Source organism: Bos javanicus, chromosome 5 (genome assembly GCF_032452875.1).
Source record: "Bos javanicus breed banteng chromosome 5, ARS-OSU_banteng_1.0, whole genome shotgun sequence".
NCBI classification, from domain to species: domain Eukaryota; kingdom Metazoa; phylum Chordata; class Mammalia; order Artiodactyla; family Bovidae; genus Bos; species Bos javanicus.
This window is the reverse complement of record NC_083872.1, coordinates 100,368,012-100,385,953: the sequence shown is the minus strand read 5'-3', so window position 1 is coordinate 100,385,953 and position 17,942 is coordinate 100,368,012. Positions and strand designations below refer to the sequence as shown.

Sequence of the window (17,942 nt, the reverse complement as noted above, 5' to 3'; positions counted from 1 at the left end):
CCTTGTTCCACTGCTGTGGCCTGTCTCAGTTCTGGCTGTTAAATATTTACACATCGCCCCTGTTCACTTGGGCATATTTAACAACAAAGCAAGAAAAGTCTGTTATTTGAAAGAAAGGAAATTGAGTGAAATGAGTCTGAGATTGAAGATGGTCATAGAACAGCCGTTCCTGTAGGTTTCCAGTGACCTTGAGATGAAATAACAAGAACATCAGATCAGAAGGCATCAGACAATGACGTGTAATGTGTTCTGTGTAGCAAGTTTATTTGCCTGTTGCCTGATGGTTTAAATATACAGACAGTCACTATTTAATCTGTTTTTTTTTTCCCTTTAATAGTAAAGCTCTTTCCTTCCTCATATCACCTTAATCATAAGTCCCTTACATCTTGGAGGAAGCATATTAATCCAAGTCTTCAATCTTCACTAATGCAGCTGTCTTCTCGCAAATCCAAGAAATTTCAGCACTGCAGCGGGATATATAAATATTCCCATTTTGAAAATAGGCACATCCCTTGGATTCATTTATCTGAGCATATTCATAAGCACTAAATCTGAAAAAGAATCAATTTTAAATTAATTACAAATATCACATTTGAATCGACCACAATTCATTGTTTTCAGCTTCCCTGACAATGAAACTCATGCGTGTGAATGTTGAAGGACTTCTGTGGCCAGCAACCATAAAAATCCCTAAAGCTTGCATATTTGAGTTTTTAAAAATTTCCAATTACTCATGATCTCAGATAGAATTATTTAAGAAGTAAGCTTAAATCAGGAGTTGAGAATTTCTATTTTCTCCATAATATGATAGAAACTACCCCATGCAGATTATATATTAAAAGAACTAGAATTCCTTTACTCTGGAACTTTCTGAAGAAAAACAGAAAAATACAATCACATTCTGTATAAAAATATGTTACATTTTACTATGTACAAATATCATTTTGTATATATTTATACATACGTGGGGAGTGAAAAGAGAATAAAACAGGGGTTAGAGGAAATGAATGACAACATAGATGTAGTTCTGATATTGGTTCCTAGTTCTTCTGCTAAAGAATTGATGATAACTCTTAAGTAATGACATCAGAAAATGATGATCATGTCTAAATCTTCCATGTGCCCTGGACTGCTTTTATTCAAACGATCTGTACTACACTATAATATTCTTTTCTCACTTCAAGGCTTAGCTCACTAAATCTTACTTGCGATGTATACACTTTTGTTTACTCTATGATAATTTTTTAATCTATAAAATGGGAATATAACAGTGCTTTTATCATAGGGATAATAATAGTTTGAACATCATAAGTATTACTTGTGTTTGTTAAATAGAGAAATAAGCTTAAACTAATAGATGGAATTCAGTGTCCTGCCATCACATGAAATGAAGTCCTCCTCATTTCCATCTCTCTTAATGAAGCTCTCTTCTTGTTGGAGGTTGTACTTTTTTGTATCTAGATGTATAATTCTTATAATTCACATTTATTTTCTTTACATTCCATTTTTAATATCTTTTGCTTGTTTCTTTCCCCAATAATTAGAGACTTACAAGGATGGAGAGGGTCTAGAGCTATCCTCCCAAAGCCAACTTCTGCCAGATGGGTACCAAGATAGTCCCAACCAGAAGAAAGGAAACTTGGGTAATGGTTGTGACCTCAGAAAATCCTGAAAGAGAAAACAGGAAAAAGTTCTGTGAGGGGCACATTCCTGTTTGCTGAAGTAAGAGAGATGGGACCATTCATCGAATTCATGTGAAAAGTGAAAGTGAAAGTTGCTCAGTCATGTCCCTCTTTGAGACCCTCAGTTGTGTCCGACTCTTTTGTGACCTGGAATTCTCCAGGCCAGATACTGGAGTGGGTTGCCATTCCATTCTCCAGGGAATCTTCCCAACCCAGGAATCAACTGGGGGTCTCCTGCATTGCAGGCATATTCCTTACCAGCTGAGCTACCAGGGAAGCCCAATTCTTACTCAAAATGCACTGAATTCCTACCATGTGATTCAGAAATTCTATTTACTTTCAAATACATGAATAATTTCTCTAACCAGGGAAGGAGATTCAACCTGACCTTTTCTTCTAGGCTGTCTATCTTCACCAGCGTGGAGTTCTTGTCCATGCAGTTTTTTCTACTGTTAGGCCAGGTTTTTTCCTCATTTACTGCAAAATAATAGCAGCTGGTTTGGTACCATTTCCAGGTCTTAGGACAAGGATTGCATTTGTGGTCTGAAAAAGAAATTACACCCAGTAGCATAAACTCAACAACTTTGGAGAGACCAGGACCTGGAAAATAAATCATTCAAATTGACAATAGGGCTTCAAAACCAGCAACCCTAAAAACAAACCGCTTTAGGAGCCCCTGGAAATAAAGTCATCCAATATTATGTGTTGAGACAATGGTAACTGAAATACTCTTTTCAGGGCTCAGTCTTCTGGCCCCAGAAATACCAGTTATATTTTTTAATTCCTTATAACAACAAGATCACCTAAAAATAGTTCATAAAATGAGGAGCTGAAATATCCAGATAAATATCATCCCAAGATGTTTCCCAAATTCACCTCCATGTTTAAAAAAAAAAGAGAAAAACTTTTTATCTTCCCTGGTCTTCTGTAAATTTATGGCAGCATCATTAGAAGTCATTGGTAACACCCTCTCGTATTCTGATGTGCTGCACATCATCAATCTAAACCAGAGCAACAGATTTGATCTGACTGGTCAGCAGATCCTGATTACCTGAAGTACGAATGATTAGCTCTTGGCAGAGTTTGATGGCCATTTGTCCCTGCCTCTTCAATAGACTGGAGATTTGTGATTTGAGAAATTCCTCCTCCACAGGAAAGTTCCTGTACTTGCTCAGCTGCTGGGATAAGTTGTCCTGCTGTTGGTGGATGATTTTCTGGAGTTGAGTCAGTTTGTCTGAATCTGAGTTAATTTCGCTGGACATCTGCAAAACTCCAAGACAGAAGACAAACTCATATATATCCTTCCATTCTTTTTGACAGCTGTAGATAATTCTCTTAACACAGAAACATTGCTTAGGTTTAATATTTATTAGTAGTCTCTAATCAGGTATCACGGAAAAAACACAACTGATGCCTTTTTATTTCAACTCTCTCCGACATACATCACAGCAGGATCCTCTATGACCCACCTCCCAGAATATTGGAAATAAAAGCAAAAATAAACAAATGGGACCTAATTAACCTTAAAAGCTTCTGCACATCAAAGGAAACTATTAGCAAGGTGAAAAGACAGCCTTCAGAATGGGAGAAAATAATAGCAAATGAAGCAACCGACAAACAACTAATCTCAAAAATATACAAGCAACTCCTACAGCTCAACTCCATAAAAATAAACGACCCAATCAAAAAATGGGCCAAAGAACTAAATAGACATTTCTCCAAAGAAGACATACAGATGGCTAACAAACACATGAAAAGATGCTCAACATCACTCATTATCAGAGAAATGCAAATCAAAACCACTATGAGGTACCATTTCACACCAGTCAGAATGGCTGCGATCCAAAAGTCTACAAATAATAAATGCTGGAGAGGGTGTGGAGAAAAGGGAACCCTCTTACACTGTTGGTGGGAATGCAAACTAGTACAGCCACTATGGAGAACAGTGTGGAGATTTCTTAAAAAACTGGAAATAGAACTGCCTTATGATCCAGCAACCCCACTGTTGGGCATACACACTGAGGAAACCAGAAGGGAAAGAGACACATGTACCCCAATGTTCATTGCAGCACTGTTTATAATAGCCAGGACATGGAAGCAACCTAGATGTCCATCAGCAGATGAATGGATAAGAAAGCAGTGGTACATATACACAATGGAGTATTACTCAGCCATTAAAAAGAATACATTTGAATCAGTTCTAATGAGGTGGATGAAACTGGAGCCTATTATACAGAGTGAAGTAAGCCAGAAGTAAAAACATAAATACAGTATACTAATGCATATATATGGAATTTAGAAAGATGGTAACAATAACCCGGTGTACGAGACAGCAAAAGAGACACTGGTGTATAGAACAGTCTTATGGACTCTGTGGGAGAGGGAGAGGGTGGGAAGATTTGGGAGAATGGCAATGAAACATGTAAAATATCATGTAGGAAACGAGTTGCCAGTCCAGGTTCGATGCACGATGCTGGATGCTTGGGGCTGGTGTACTGGGACGTCCCAGAGGGCTGGTGTGGGGAGGGAGGAGGGAGGAGGGTTCAGGATGGGGAACACATGTATACCTGTGGCGGATTCATTTCGATATTTGGCAAAACTAATACAATTATGTAAAGTTTAAAAATAAAATAAAATTAGAAAAAAAAAGAAAAAAGAATAGAAAAATAAAAATTGTCTTCATAGTCTAGTTTGTCAAGAGAAAACCATGTATTCAGGGCAAAATCCTCATAACAATGAAGTACATAATTTTCAGGTTTATCTTGGAGGCATAGAGAATGAGAGATAGCTGAGGTGGCAGAAAGTATTAAAGGGTTTATGATGCTAGCACCCATCATATTAATATAATCCAATCTAAATTTATATAGTTTACAGCTATATTTCCTAACCCCTTGCCCTGAGTTTGATGCAAGCACACTTACACATAATTCCTAAGGTCACCAGCCCAATCAGCAGCATCACACAAAGAGTTAGCAGACCCAGGGCAGCCTGACGCCATATAGTGGATGGAGCTGGATACCCTGAAAAAAGCCAACACAAAGATTAGCAAACAGAACTGCCTTGTGGTTGTTACACATTGAGTTGTTTACTTCTCCTACTTAACAACCATCCAGATATTAAAATTTGTCTCTTGCTTCTTCAAATCCTCTATCTCCAAAATATCTAAAATGATACAAAACAAGGGCCCTGCCACAGTTCTCCATTTTTTTTTTTCTCCACCATCCTCCGTTGCTTTAAGAGTCTCCTAATTTTCAGGCTTTTGTTTTACATCACCACACATATTTCTTCTTCAAGATGACTGAATTCATGAATGAGATATTGTGGAAAATCCTCTGATGATCTCGACAATGGAAGAAACCCTTAGAACTGCAAACCTCCACAAGGCAGGTGTTTTGTGAATTCTGCCTATATCTACTATGTGTACTATTTTTCACCTAGTAGATAATGAATTGATACTGAACGAGAGAATGAGTGAATATACAAGATAACCTACCAACAGCAGAACAGACCACAAAGCCAGAGGATAACTCTTCAAAATGTAATATCTTACCTATATATATGTATGTATACATATATGTATATGTATGTATATATATTATATATATATAGTTTTTATACTTACCTCACCTTCCTATTCCTTAATTCTGGATCCAGGGGCATCTAGCTTAGTGTCTCAGATAGATGAAGGCAATCTCCAGGTGCCCTGACATATGCACCATATTCACCACTCCCTTTTTCTCAAGTATTAGATTTTTTTAACAACAAAACATAAATGCATAACCACTTTTATTAGACACATGAAAAATCTATCCTATCATCTTTTTGTATCTCATCCCCAAAACCGCACATACACATATATACACATACATGCTTAAAATGAAAACAAAGCTAAAAAGCAGGAGAATGTTGTAGATGACTCAGGACAACAAACTGTCCTAAACCATCAGCAGATTCCTGAATGTAAAGGATGTAGTCTGATTCATTAAATTGGATTCCTGATCACAGAAACAGCTATTTCTTTCCATTTGGTACGAGAGAATGAGCAGAGGATAAGAACTGAGTCTCAACTCTACCACGTAACAATTGCATGAATTTGGTTAAGTCATTTAATGTTTTTCAGCTCAGTTTTGTCACTAATACTTCAGAGAAAGTACTACTATTGTTCCATGTCTTTCATAATTTTAGTTTGATGAAAGCATGATATCGTGTATATAAAATACTATACACATATCAACATTGATTCAGCATGACTAATTATACTGGGAATTTCAACTTCCCTTTGAAAATTTGTAAGTACTTATAAGACAGAAGCAAGCTCTTGTCTATTTTTACCTCACTCATCCTCCAGTTTATCTTTTCAGATAAAGTTCAGATAACTCTACAAAAAAAAAAAAAAAAATCCCTCTGACTTCTCTAGTTTAGAAGTTTCCAAACTGGATTGTAAAAGGATATTTCCCTTGGCATCTCTCACGAGGTATAAATATCAAGGACTACATTTATAAAAAGAAATCTCAGTCCCCAAACTCAATCTCTGGCATCTTCAGCTGAAATAATTCACTATAACACAGAGCTTGGTGACACACAGCAATATTTCCCAATTTTAAAAAGTCCTGGAAGCCACATATTTCCTCCTCAATGTAAAGCACACCACTCTACCAAAAATTTCTCCAACTTTGCCTCCATTTTGAAAATTCCAAAGCAGACTTCTCAAACAGCATCAATGTCAAAGCCAGCACCTCAGGGTATCTAACATGTGTCCATCCCCCAAGATCACATCTTGCCATCTCTGAACCCTTACCTCTTTTTCTTAGGTTGTTTCTATCCTGATTATTTCCTGCTGCAACAGAATCCTGAAACGTGAGTGTCGCATAGGTCACGTCTTCAGACATTGTAGAAGAAAGCTCTGCTCTTTGGGTAATTAATGTTTCAATATCATCAGACCCGGGAACACAATGTTCTTTGCAAGGCTGGGAGTTCTTATGTCCACACCCAACTGACACAAGACACATCCCACCATCCCCCCATCAGGACGGAATGAAGACCAGTTTTTCTGCAGAAAAAGTGAGACAAAGCAACTGTTGCCTTTAGCAATCAAAATACTATAGATCTCAACTCACTGCTCCTTCAGCATTGTTTCTTGCTGAAGCAAAGAAGGGATACTTGGAAGTGGAGCAGGGATGATGGCTTTGTGGGGAAGTTCCCATGATTCTCAGCACAGAGCCTGGGGACTGAATGTTTCCATTTCAGGCTTCTCTGAGTGTCTTAATAATGACACAGGTTGTCCTCTTCACTTGTATCTAAGGTCAGCTAATCCTGTGAATCCGATTTACTTGCTCTTTAAAAAAATATATTTTGGAAGTGCTTTGTGCATGTGAGATCTTAGTTCCCTGACCAGGAATTGAATCCATGTCCCCCTGCAGTAGAACTGCAGAGTCTTGACCACTAAACCATCAGTGAAGTCCTGGATCTTGGTTTACCCTCACTCATATGGGATATCAAGGAGATACACATAAGACAGCAAGAGCTCTGTAGTTACACATACCAAGACAGGAAGAGCTGTACAGTTGAAAACCACTCATATATGGCTGCTGATTAAAGAAAAAAAAAATGTTGGTGAGAGACAGACCGACAGCTGGTGTTGGCAATAGGCTCAGAGGAAAAATGAACAGCTATTGAAATGGGACATTATATGGGAGTTTCCTTCCTACATGACTATGTTCTTAACAGAATAATGCTCCTTTATATAATAGCTAACACTTAGAACAAGATTTTTAAAATGATTGCTTGATGCTTAGGAGAGTGAAAAAAGCAGGCAGGTTAGGGACAGAATGAGGCTGGCCCATGGGAAAATGCTTTTGTTTCTGTTTTTAATGTGTTTGCTTGCTTGGATTTTAGCCCAACGGCAGCCCACAGTCATTGTTGAGGGACAGGTGAAATTCCTATAGAAAACGTGGTCTTCTAGGTACAAAAAATCAGAAGATAGAGTTTGGGGAAACCACAGGGATGGGTAGTGCTGGATATTCATAAGGAACACTGATAATGGGGAAATGGTCAGTGTGTTTTTATGCCTCTCCAGGGTTTCTCTTTCAGCTACAATTTACTTAACATTTCATTAAAAAAAAAATTGATGAAATAACCAACCTATATCTTTTCTTAGGCCTAAAAATGCTCTGAAAAAGTGTTTCCAATAAAACTGAAATAAACCAACTGCACAAAAACTGAAGTTAATCCACAGCTGGGACTATAGGTTTCAGCAATACCCCAATGAGCAATAAAGAGCTGACAATTTATATAGAAAGCATTCTGGCTGTTTTTTGGGGGTGAATATGAGAAAAAATAGCACACCACATGTGTGATTTGTCATTTAGTAGCAACAATCATCAGATTTAACAGTTCTTAGAGGACTGTGTATTTCCAATCCCATCAAACTTTTTAAAACATTCTCATTTATACAAGAAAGTAAATTGTTGTTAAGAACCTGTGGTAGGCAGAAGAAAAGCCCCCAAAAGATGTCTGTGTCCTAGTCCTCAGAACCTTTAAATAGGGTAGTTTACATGGCAAAAGGGATATTTCAAATGTGATTAAGATAACAAATTTTTGAGAGAGGAAATTATCCTGTATTATCTGGGTGGTCCTAAATTTTAACTATTTATTTTGTATTGGGGAATAGCCGATTGGGCTTCCCTGGTGGCTCAGACAGTCTGCCTGCAATGCAAGAGACCCATGTTCAATTCCTGGGTTAGGAAGATGCCCTGGAGAAGGGAATGGCAACCCACTCCAGTCCAGCCTGCAGAATTCCGAACCCCCCACCCGCCCAGTGGCTCAGCAGTAAATAATCTGTCTGCAATGCAGGAGCCTCAGGAAACATGGGTTCAATCCATATATCTGTAAGATCCCTTGGAGGAGGGCATGGCAATCCACTCCAGTGTTCTTACCTGGAGAATCCCATGGACAGAGAAGTCTGGTGGGCCACAGTCCATAGGGTCACAAAGACTCGGATATGACTGAAGCAACTTAGCATGCATGCATAGCCAAATAACAATGCTGTGATTGTTTCAGGTGGACATTGAAGGGACTCAACCATACATATATATACACTATCCATTCTCCCCTAAACTCCTCCCATCCAGTCTGCCATATAACATTGGGCAGAGTTCCATGTGCTACACAGTAGGTCCCTGTTGGTTGTCCATTTTGAATATAGTAGTGTATACAGGCAACTATAAGTTCATTCTCTGTGAATTTCTTTCTGTTTAGTAAGTAAGTTTACTTGTATCATTTCTTTTCAGACTCTGCATATAAGGACGCCACATGATATTTCTCCTTCTCTGCCTGACTTACTTCGCTCAGTATAACAATGTCTAGGTCCAACTACGTTGCTGAAAATAGCATTATTTCATTCTGAGAGAAAGGATTATGCTGTAAAAGTACTGTACTCAATATGTCAGAAAATTTGGAAAACTTAGCAGTAACCACAGGACTGGAAAAGGTCAGTTTTCATTCCAGTCCCAAGGAAAGGCAATGCCAAAGAATGCTCAAACTACCACACAATTGCACTCATTTCACACGCTAGTAAAGTAATGCTCAAAATTCTCCAAGGCAGGCTTCAGCAATATGTGAACCATGAACTTCCAGATGTTCAAGCTGGTTTTAGAAAAGGCAGAGGAACCAGATATCAAATTGCCAACATTCTCTGGATCATCAAAAAAGCGAGAGAGTTCCAGAAAAACATTGATTTCTGCTTTACTGACTATGCCAAAACCTTTGACTGTGTGGATCACAATAAACTGTGGAAAATTCTTCAAGAGATGGGAATACCAGACCACCTGATCTGCCTCCTGAGAAACCTGTATACAGGTCAGGAAGCAACAGTTAGAACTGGACACAGAACAGCATACTGGTTCCAAATAGGAAAAGGAGTACGTCAAGGCTGTATATTGTCACCCTGCTTATTTAACTCATATGCAGAGTACATCATGAGAAACGCTGGGCTGGAAGAAGCACAAGCTGGAATCAAGATTGCCAGGAGAAACATCAATAACTTCAGATATGCAGATGACACCACGCTTATGGCAGAAAATGAAGAAGAACTAAAGAACCTCTTGATGAAAGTGAAAGAGGAGAGTGAAAAAGTTGGCTTAAAACTCAACATTCAGAAAACTAAGATCATGGCATCCAGTCCCATCACTTCATGGCAAATAGATGGGGAAACAGTGGAAACAGTGGCTGACTTTATTTTTCTGGTCTCCAAAATCACTGCAGATGGTGAGTCCAGCCATGAAATTAAAAGATGCTTAGTCCTTGGAAGGAAAGTTATGACCCACCTAGACAGCATATTAAAAAGCAGAGACATTACTTTGCCAACAAAAGTCCGTCTAGTCAAGGCTATTGTTTTTCCAGTAATCATGTATGGATGTGAGAGTTGGACTATAAAGAAAACTGAGCACCAAAGAATTGATGCTTTTGAACTGTAGTGTTGGAGAAGACTCTTGAGAGTCCCTTGGACTGCACAGAGATCCAACCAGTCTATCCTAAAGGAAATCAGTCCTGAATATTCATTGGAAGGACTGATGTTGAAGCTGAAACTCCAATAGTTTGGCCACCTGATGCAAAGAGCTGAGTCATTTGAAAAGACCCTGATGCTGGGAAAGATTGAGGGCAGGAGGAGAAGGGGACGACAGAGGATGAGATGGTTGGATGGCATCACTGACTCAATGGACATGGGTTTGGGTAAACTCCGGGAATTGGTGATGAACAGGGAGGCCTGGCTTGCTGCGGTTCATGGGGTCACAAAGAGTCGGACACAACTGAGCAACTGAACTGAACATTCCATTATATAAATGTACCACATCTTCTTTAACCATTCCTCTGCTGATAGACATTTAGGTTGCTTCCATATCTTGACTATTGTAAACAGTGCTGCAATGAACATTGGAGTGCATGGATCCTTTCAGATCATGTTTTTTTTTTTTTTTTTTTTTCTGGATACATGCTCAGGAGTAGCATTGCAGAGTTATATGATAGCTCTGTTTTAGTTTTTTAAGGAACCTCCATACTGTTCTCCATACTGGCTGCATCAGTTTGCATTCTGAGTGCTCCCAATTTAATCCTAGGAAAGTGGGGAACCATTCCTAGATGTGATCAGAGAGACGTGAGACCCAAAGAAGGGTCAGAGAGATATAACGTTTCTGGGTGAATACACAGAAAAGGGGCCAGGTGCCAAGGAATACAAAGAAGCTTAGAAGCTAAAGGATAAAAACTCGAGGAAATGGATTCTTCCCACAGAACATTCAGAAGGAGCGCAGTTCAGCCTTGACTTTACCGAGATCAGGGTTGGCATTCTAACCTACAGAACTGTGAGACGATAAACTTGTATTGTTTAAGCTGTTGTTTCTGTGTAATTTGGTAAAGCAACAAACACAAAACTCTACAAATATTTGGAGACTATACATGAGGAAGGAAACAAAGAAATCATTTCTAAAGGCTTCCTTTGGGGTATTAGGTAACTGTACTCAGGAAGAGAATGTGGGTTAGGTTTTTGTTTTCACATGACTGGGGAAGTGGTTTGAAAGGTCTCAAGGTTCACCTCTGTGTGAAGATTAGCTTAGTCAAATGTCTCCAGAATGAACGGCAACCACTTTAGGGGCATGAATTAATATCCAACAAGCTGCAGAAATGCAACAAATTATTATTCAGTAACACTTTGGCATGATCTCTAAATACATAAATGTACATATATTTCTTGTTTATTTTTTTTCAAACTTATGCAGTGCTCAGTCCAAAGCAAGCTAACAAACTAAAAGACATGAAAGTGAAAGAAAGTGAAGTCGCTCAGTCGTGTCCGACCGTAGCCTACCAGGCTTCTCCGTCCATGGGATTCTCCAGGCAAGAATACTGGAGTGGGTTACCATTTCCTTCTCCAGGGGATCGTCCCGACCCAGGGATCGAACCATAGTCTCCCGCATGGGAGGCAGACACTCTAACCTCTGAGCCACCAGGGAAACGTGGGGCAGCTCTAAATCGCACTGTCAAGAATGTGGAAATGAATAATAAATCTACATTCATGTTCTGTTCTAGGTAAATTAGGTGAAGGCACAGACCATTAGTATGAGCAAAAGTTAAATCAAACAAGTAATTACAAAAATGAGAACTTGAGCATTGCCTGATGGTCCCGTGGTTAAAACTTGGAACTTTCATTGCCGTGGACCTGGGTTCCATCTTTGGTTGGGGAACTGAAATCCTGGGAAATAAAATTCTGCAAGCTGCATTGCCATAAATAAATAAATAATAATAAATAAATATTAGCTGACCAATTAAAAAAAGGGAGAACTCAAGGTTGTTTTTCTTTGTTTTGGAATTTCATTAAATTTTGCAAAGATGGAGTTCTTGCTTTCATTTCCCCAATTCTTTCATTTGCCTTAAAGTTCCCTTAAAAACTAATTAATTTTTTAGTATCTTACATGAAACAATACTTTGGTAAAACAAATATGAAGAATCTCACCTGGTTCTGAATTATTTCTATAATGAAGATTGATCCTATATACACTCTACTATTATGGTCCTTAAATGCTATATCATCTATTATTCATTGATTTTAGAAATTACTGCCTATACTTTTCTCCCTTAAAAATTTCCAGCATCTCTGCCTTCCCTGGTGGCTCAGTGGTAAAGAATACACCTGCCAATGAAGGAGACATGGGTTAGATCCCTAGTTTAAGAAGATCCCACATGTCTTAAACCCGTGGGCCACAACTATTGAGCCTGCGCTCTAGAGCCCAGGAGCCAAAACCACTGAGCCCATGTCCTGCAACTCCTGAAACCCTCGTGCCCTAGAACCTGCGTTCCACAAGAAAAGAAGCCGCTGCATTGAGAAACCTGTGCACTGCAACTAGAAAGTTGCCCCTACTCACCACGACTAAAGAAAAGCCCATGCAGCAACAAAGAACCAGCACAGAGCAAAATAAGTAAATAAAATCAATATGATTAAAAAAATAATTCCTGCCTCTCAATAGCACTTTGTGCCAGATTATACTAGCAAATAACACTGCTTGTTGCAATCATCTACAATTTCTAGGACATTTCTCCTCATTTCTTCACCATTTTTCGACTGTCTTAAATCTCCTTGTTCACCTCTATTCCTGTCGTGATCATCAGTAATTTCAGTGCTCTTGTAGGTGAAATTCCAATACCCTGTGTGCTCAGATACTGGATTTACCTCCAATAACCTTGACCACACCCACAAATTAGTCACTCATTATGGTGATCATATATTAAAGCTATGCTTTTCTTTACTGTAGTTACTAGCCACATATGACAGTTTAAACTTCTATGAATTAAAATTAAAAACTCAATTCCTCAGTCATTCTAGTCGTAATTCAAATAGAATTTTCAGGCTGAACACATAAAAAAAAAATGAACAGCCCTTTTCTAGCTGTTTTACTGTACTTCTCCATTTCGGTAAATGAAAACTTCACACTTAACAGTTTCTCAGCCAAAAACTTAAAATCACCTTTTACTTCCCCTGCTGCTTTCAGATGAATTAAACCCGTGAGAAAATACATTCATTGCAGAAAATAAGGGAACATAGGCATTAAACATAGGAGTATTGTTCACTTGGGATATATTAAAAGAAATAATGAGTTTACATGACAGAAAATTGTGTTCTTGTTTCATTCTTCCATGATCATTCCATTCCCATATATTATTCTTATTTCAGAGTATGCTTTTAAAGAGGGACCTATATTGGATAGTGCCTAGAGAATGAGAAGAATAGGAATGAATTCAAAATTATTTAGAAAAAGGAACGGACAAAAGTGAAAATTAAACTGGAGGTTATCAGATCTAAAGAAAAGATAAAAGCAACAGTAACAAAAAATGACCACTGGGTGGAGCCAAAGGATGAATATAGGAAAGAATTTTTTTTTTAATGTATATTTATCCAAACAAGGTAATAAAATATTTTGCTTAAACTAAAGGGCTATGAAGACAGACTGATTGATTCAAATCCAGAACATTTTATAAACATTTACAAAAGTCCAGTGACTTTTGGCAAGTCCCTTATTCTCTGTGCTTCTTTTTCTTATTCGTAAAATTGGAGTAAAATCTACCACAAGGGTAATTAATTAAAGCAAATAGGAGTAATAACAAATGGTATCACTATTATACCAGAATTAACCTTAAATTATTCTGGATGCTCTTAAAAGTGGAACCTTTTGCACAACAAAGAAAACCAGTGACAAAACAAAAAGACAAGCTACTAAGTGGGAGAAAATACTTGAGAAATATTGGTGATGGATAAGGGGTTAATAGCCGAAGTATATAAAGAGCTCATACAACTCAATATTTAAAAAGAGACAACTTGATTAAAAAATTGACAGAATAGACCTGAATAGACATTTTTCCAAAGAAGATACACTGATGGCCAACAAGCACATGAAAAATGCTCAACATCTCTAGTCATCAGGGGAAATAACAAATCAAACCCACAATGAGATATCACCTCACACCTTTCAGAATGGTTATCAACAAAGAGACCACAAATAGGAAATTTTGGTGAGGATGTGGAGAGAAGTGAGTCCTCCTACACGGTGGTGGGAATGTAAATTGGTGAAGCCACTTCAAAAAACAGTACAGAGGTTTCTCAGAAAACTAAAAATAGAACTACCATATGATCTAGCAATTCCACTTGGGTATATATCGAAGAAAACAAAAACACTAATTTGAAAAGACATAGAACTCCAATGTTCACAGCAGTACTATTTACAATAGCCAAGATATAGAAGCAACCTAAGAGTCAATCAACAGATGAATAAAGATGTGGTGCGAGCGTGTGCTAAGTCACTTCAGTCGTGTCCAAATCTTTGCAACCCCATCAGTAGCCCACCAGGCTTCTCTGTCCATGTGATTCTCCAGGCAAGAATACTGGAGTGGCTGCTGTTTCCCTCTCCAGAGGATCTTCCCAACTCAGGGATTGAGCCCGAACCTCTCAAAGCTCCAGCAATGCAGGTGGATTCTTTACCACTAAGCCACCAGGGAAGCCCAAAGATGTGGTGTGTGTATATATACACATATATGTATATGTGTGTGTGTGTGTATATATATACATATATATACATTCCAATTTAGGTACATATGTGGCATATATATATACCATATTATATATACATGTATATATACACACAAAATGAAATACTACAGCCAAAAAAAAGAACAAAATTCTGCCATTTTCAACACTGTGGATGGACTTAGAAAGTTTTATGCTTAGTGAAATAAGTCAGACAGAGAGACACCAATATCAAAAGATATCGCTTGTATATGCAATCTAAAAGTTAAAATGAATGTGTATGATGAAATAGAAACACACCTGCAAATAAAGAGAACAAACTAACGGTTACCAGTAGGGAAGGGGCAGGGAGGAGAGGCACATTAGAGGTATGGGACTAAGAGATACAAACTGCTATGTATAAGATAGATGAATCACAAGGGTATATTGTACAGCATAGGAAAATATAGACATCAATTTGTAATAACTTTATTACAAGTATAATCTAGAAAAACATTGAATCTGCATTTTCTACACCTTAAAAAATAATACTGTAGATCAACTGAACTTCAGTTTAAAAAATGGAAAAAAGTTGCCCAATTCTCCAGCCCCCTTCTGCTGCTGCTGCGGCTGCTGCTAAGTCGCTGTCCGTCTCTATGCGACCTCATAGACGGCAGCCTATCAAACTCCCCCATCCCCTAGTCAAGTTCAAATGAGCACAACCAGGGTTTGCCAGAAGCCTCACCAGTAAGGCTGTATTATAAGACTTTTTTCATAGTCCTCATGATATCTGAAATAGTCTAGCTCTTTCCTTTCTTTGCTTCTTTGCTATCTGCATTCACCACCCTCCCCTAGAACATAACCTCAATAAGAGCACAACTTTCGTATGTTTCTTTCACCATTTGATCCCCCAGAAAATAGAACAGTGCTTAAGACATACACACAGTGATCAGTGGATACACATTCAACTGACTGGTTAACTTTCCATGAAATGTAAGTTTTGCAGTGATTTTAATAAGATGTCTTATATCCCAGTATACCATGACATGAATTCTCATGCAAATAAGCTTAATCAGTTCACATCCCTCAATCACAGAACACAGCATACTCCTTCAAACTTAACTAGCTTTGTTTCAGGTGTGTGCCCCCTTGGATAAACTTTCCCCTTTCCTTCTCTTTTCTTATGCAATCTGTGCCTTTTCTTCAAATCTTGTCTATTCCATTTGATAAGATGTGGAGGAAGGCATGCCAACCCACTCCAGTATTCTTGCCTGGTGAAACCACAGACAGAGGAGCCGGATGGGCTACAGTCCATGGGGTCACAAAGAGTCGGACATGACTGAAGTGACTTAGCATGCACATTCCATTATCTAACCTTTTTACTTACAGGGATTTTGTACACACGTGCATGATGAACATCTCAGTCAGCGTTGTGAAGGTGATCTAATACATTTTCCCCCTTTCATTTTCTCTCTTGTGTGTTACCAAAAGCTCTGTTACAGTTGTCATCTGATAATTATGCATTACTTAACTTATTCACTTCAGTTCAGTTCAGTCTCTCAGTCTTGTCCAATTCTTTGCGACCCCATGAATCACAGCACGCCAGGCCTCCCTGTCCATCACCAACTCCTGGAGTTCACTCAGACTCATGTCCATCGAGTCGGTGATGCCATCCAGCCATCTCATCCTCTGTCGTCCCCTTCTCCTCCTACCCCCAATCCCTCCCAGCATCAAAGTCTTTTCCAATGAGTCAACTCTTCACATGAGGTGGCCAAAGTACTGGAGTTTCAGCTTTAGCATCATTCCTTCCAAAGAACACCCAGGGCTGATCTCCTTCAGAATGGACTGGATGGATCTCCTTGCAGTCCAAGGGACTCTCAAGAGTCTTCTCCAGCACCACAGTTCAAAAGCATCAATTCTTCGGTACTCAGCTTTCTTCACAGTCCCACTCTCACATCCATACATGACCACAGGAAAAACCATAGCCTTGACTAGACGAACCTTTGTTGGCAAAGTAATGTCTCTGCTTTTGAATATGCTATCTAGGTTGGTCATAACTTTCCTTCCAAGGAGTAAGCGTCTTTTAATTTCATGGCTGCAGTCACCATCTGCAGTGATTTTGGAGCCCAAAAAGTGAAGTCTGACACTGTTTCCACTGTTTCCCCATCTATTTTCCCATGAAGTGATGGGACCAGATGCCATGATCTTCGTTTTCTGAATGTTGAGCTTTAAGCCAACTTTTTCACTCTCCACTTTCACTTTCATCAAGAGGCTTTTTAGTACCTCTTCACTTTCTGCCATAAGGGATAATGCTTATTCCACTTTTCTGACTCTCTCTTCTCCTTCTGGCTTCTCTTTCTTTCTTTTTTACACATCCTCTATCCATCATTACCAAAACAAACCAGAAGCAATATTGTAACAAATTCAATAAAGGCTTTTTAAAAAGAGGTAATTTATGTAACAGTCCATCTCTAAAATATTAAACAAAGGTTTTTATTCCAAATGAAAACTCATCAGGCTATTTGGAATAAAAACTTCAGCTGTGCTTTCCTAAGCCAAGAGAAGAAGGAACATTACTCAAGTAGAAAAGAATTTTAAAAAGATATGAAAAACTTACGGAACATATATACACTACTATCATAAAATAGGTACACAAGAGCCTACTGAAAAAAATATGCAAGTAGAAATAAAATGTCAGTGGCAGGCTTTGTGGGGTGACTGAGAAACATCTGCAAACCTCTGAATTTTGGAGAAGGGAAAAGAAAAGCATTTATCTACCACTTTTTCCTGCAGTTCTCTGCTTAATTTTTGCTGAGTAATTCAGCTTGCATTTATGGGGTATGTAGAGAGAGGAAGTAGAATTAAGACTAATGTTATCAGGCCTCCTTTGACCCTGAGAGTCTGTACTCACCCAGCATACTTCTAACACCACAAAACCACACTTGATAGATACAAATAAAGGCAAATATATTCTCATGGAACATAGATCCAAGCAAGAGACACTCAGCCTGTGGTTAAAGTTATCATTACTGGCAATTTAAAGTGAAAGTGTGATAGTCTCTCAGTTGTGTCCGACTCTTTGAGACCCCATGGTCTGTCAGTGGGATTCTCTAGGCAGGAATACTGGAGTGGGTTGCCATTCCCTTCTCCCAGTATCTTCCCAACCCAGGGAATCAAACCAGGGTCTCCGGCACTGCAGGCAGATTTTTTTTTTCCCC

The 17,942-nt window shown here is 38.6% G+C and overlaps 1 protein-coding gene across 2 annotated transcripts; it reads right to left on the bottom strand.

The window, feature by feature from the left end:
* Positions 1-247: 247 nt before the first annotated feature.
* On the bottom strand, positions 248-6,756 carry CLEC12B (C-type lectin domain family 12 member B). 2 transcript variants are annotated; one of them, XM_061417912.1, is made up of 6 exons: positions 6,481-6,756; positions 4,604-4,702; positions 2,734-2,952; positions 2,071-2,159; positions 1,553-1,668; positions 248-551 (listed from the first exon to the last, which is right to left on the bottom strand). In XM_061417912.1, exons 1-6 carry the CDS (start codon positions 6,689-6,691, stop codon positions 401-403), a joined length of 885 nt encoding a protein of 294 aa, XP_061273896.1. In that variant the 5' UTR covers positions 6,692-6,756; the 3' UTR covers positions 248-400. The 2 variants fall into 2 exon arrangements, with proteins under 2 accessions (XP_061273896.1, XP_061273895.1); XM_061417911.1 differs by having other exon boundaries at positions 2,071-2,225; positions 6,481-6,750.
* Positions 6,757-17,942: the final 11,186 nt, after the last annotated feature.

Coding starts and splice junctions, on each gene's coding strand:
- CLEC12B (XM_061417911.1), bottom strand. CDS start 6,691: ATGTGTCTTGTGTCAGTTGGGTGTGGACATAAGAACTCCCAGCCTTGC. Junction 2,226..2,733: donor GCTAATCATTCGTACTTCAG/GTAATCAGGATC, acceptor TTTCTTTTTCAG/ACCACAAATGCAATCCTTGT. Junction 552..1,552: donor TCTAGACCCTCTCCATCCTT/GTAAGTCTCTAA, acceptor ATTCTTTTTCAG/ATTTAGTGCTTATGAATATG.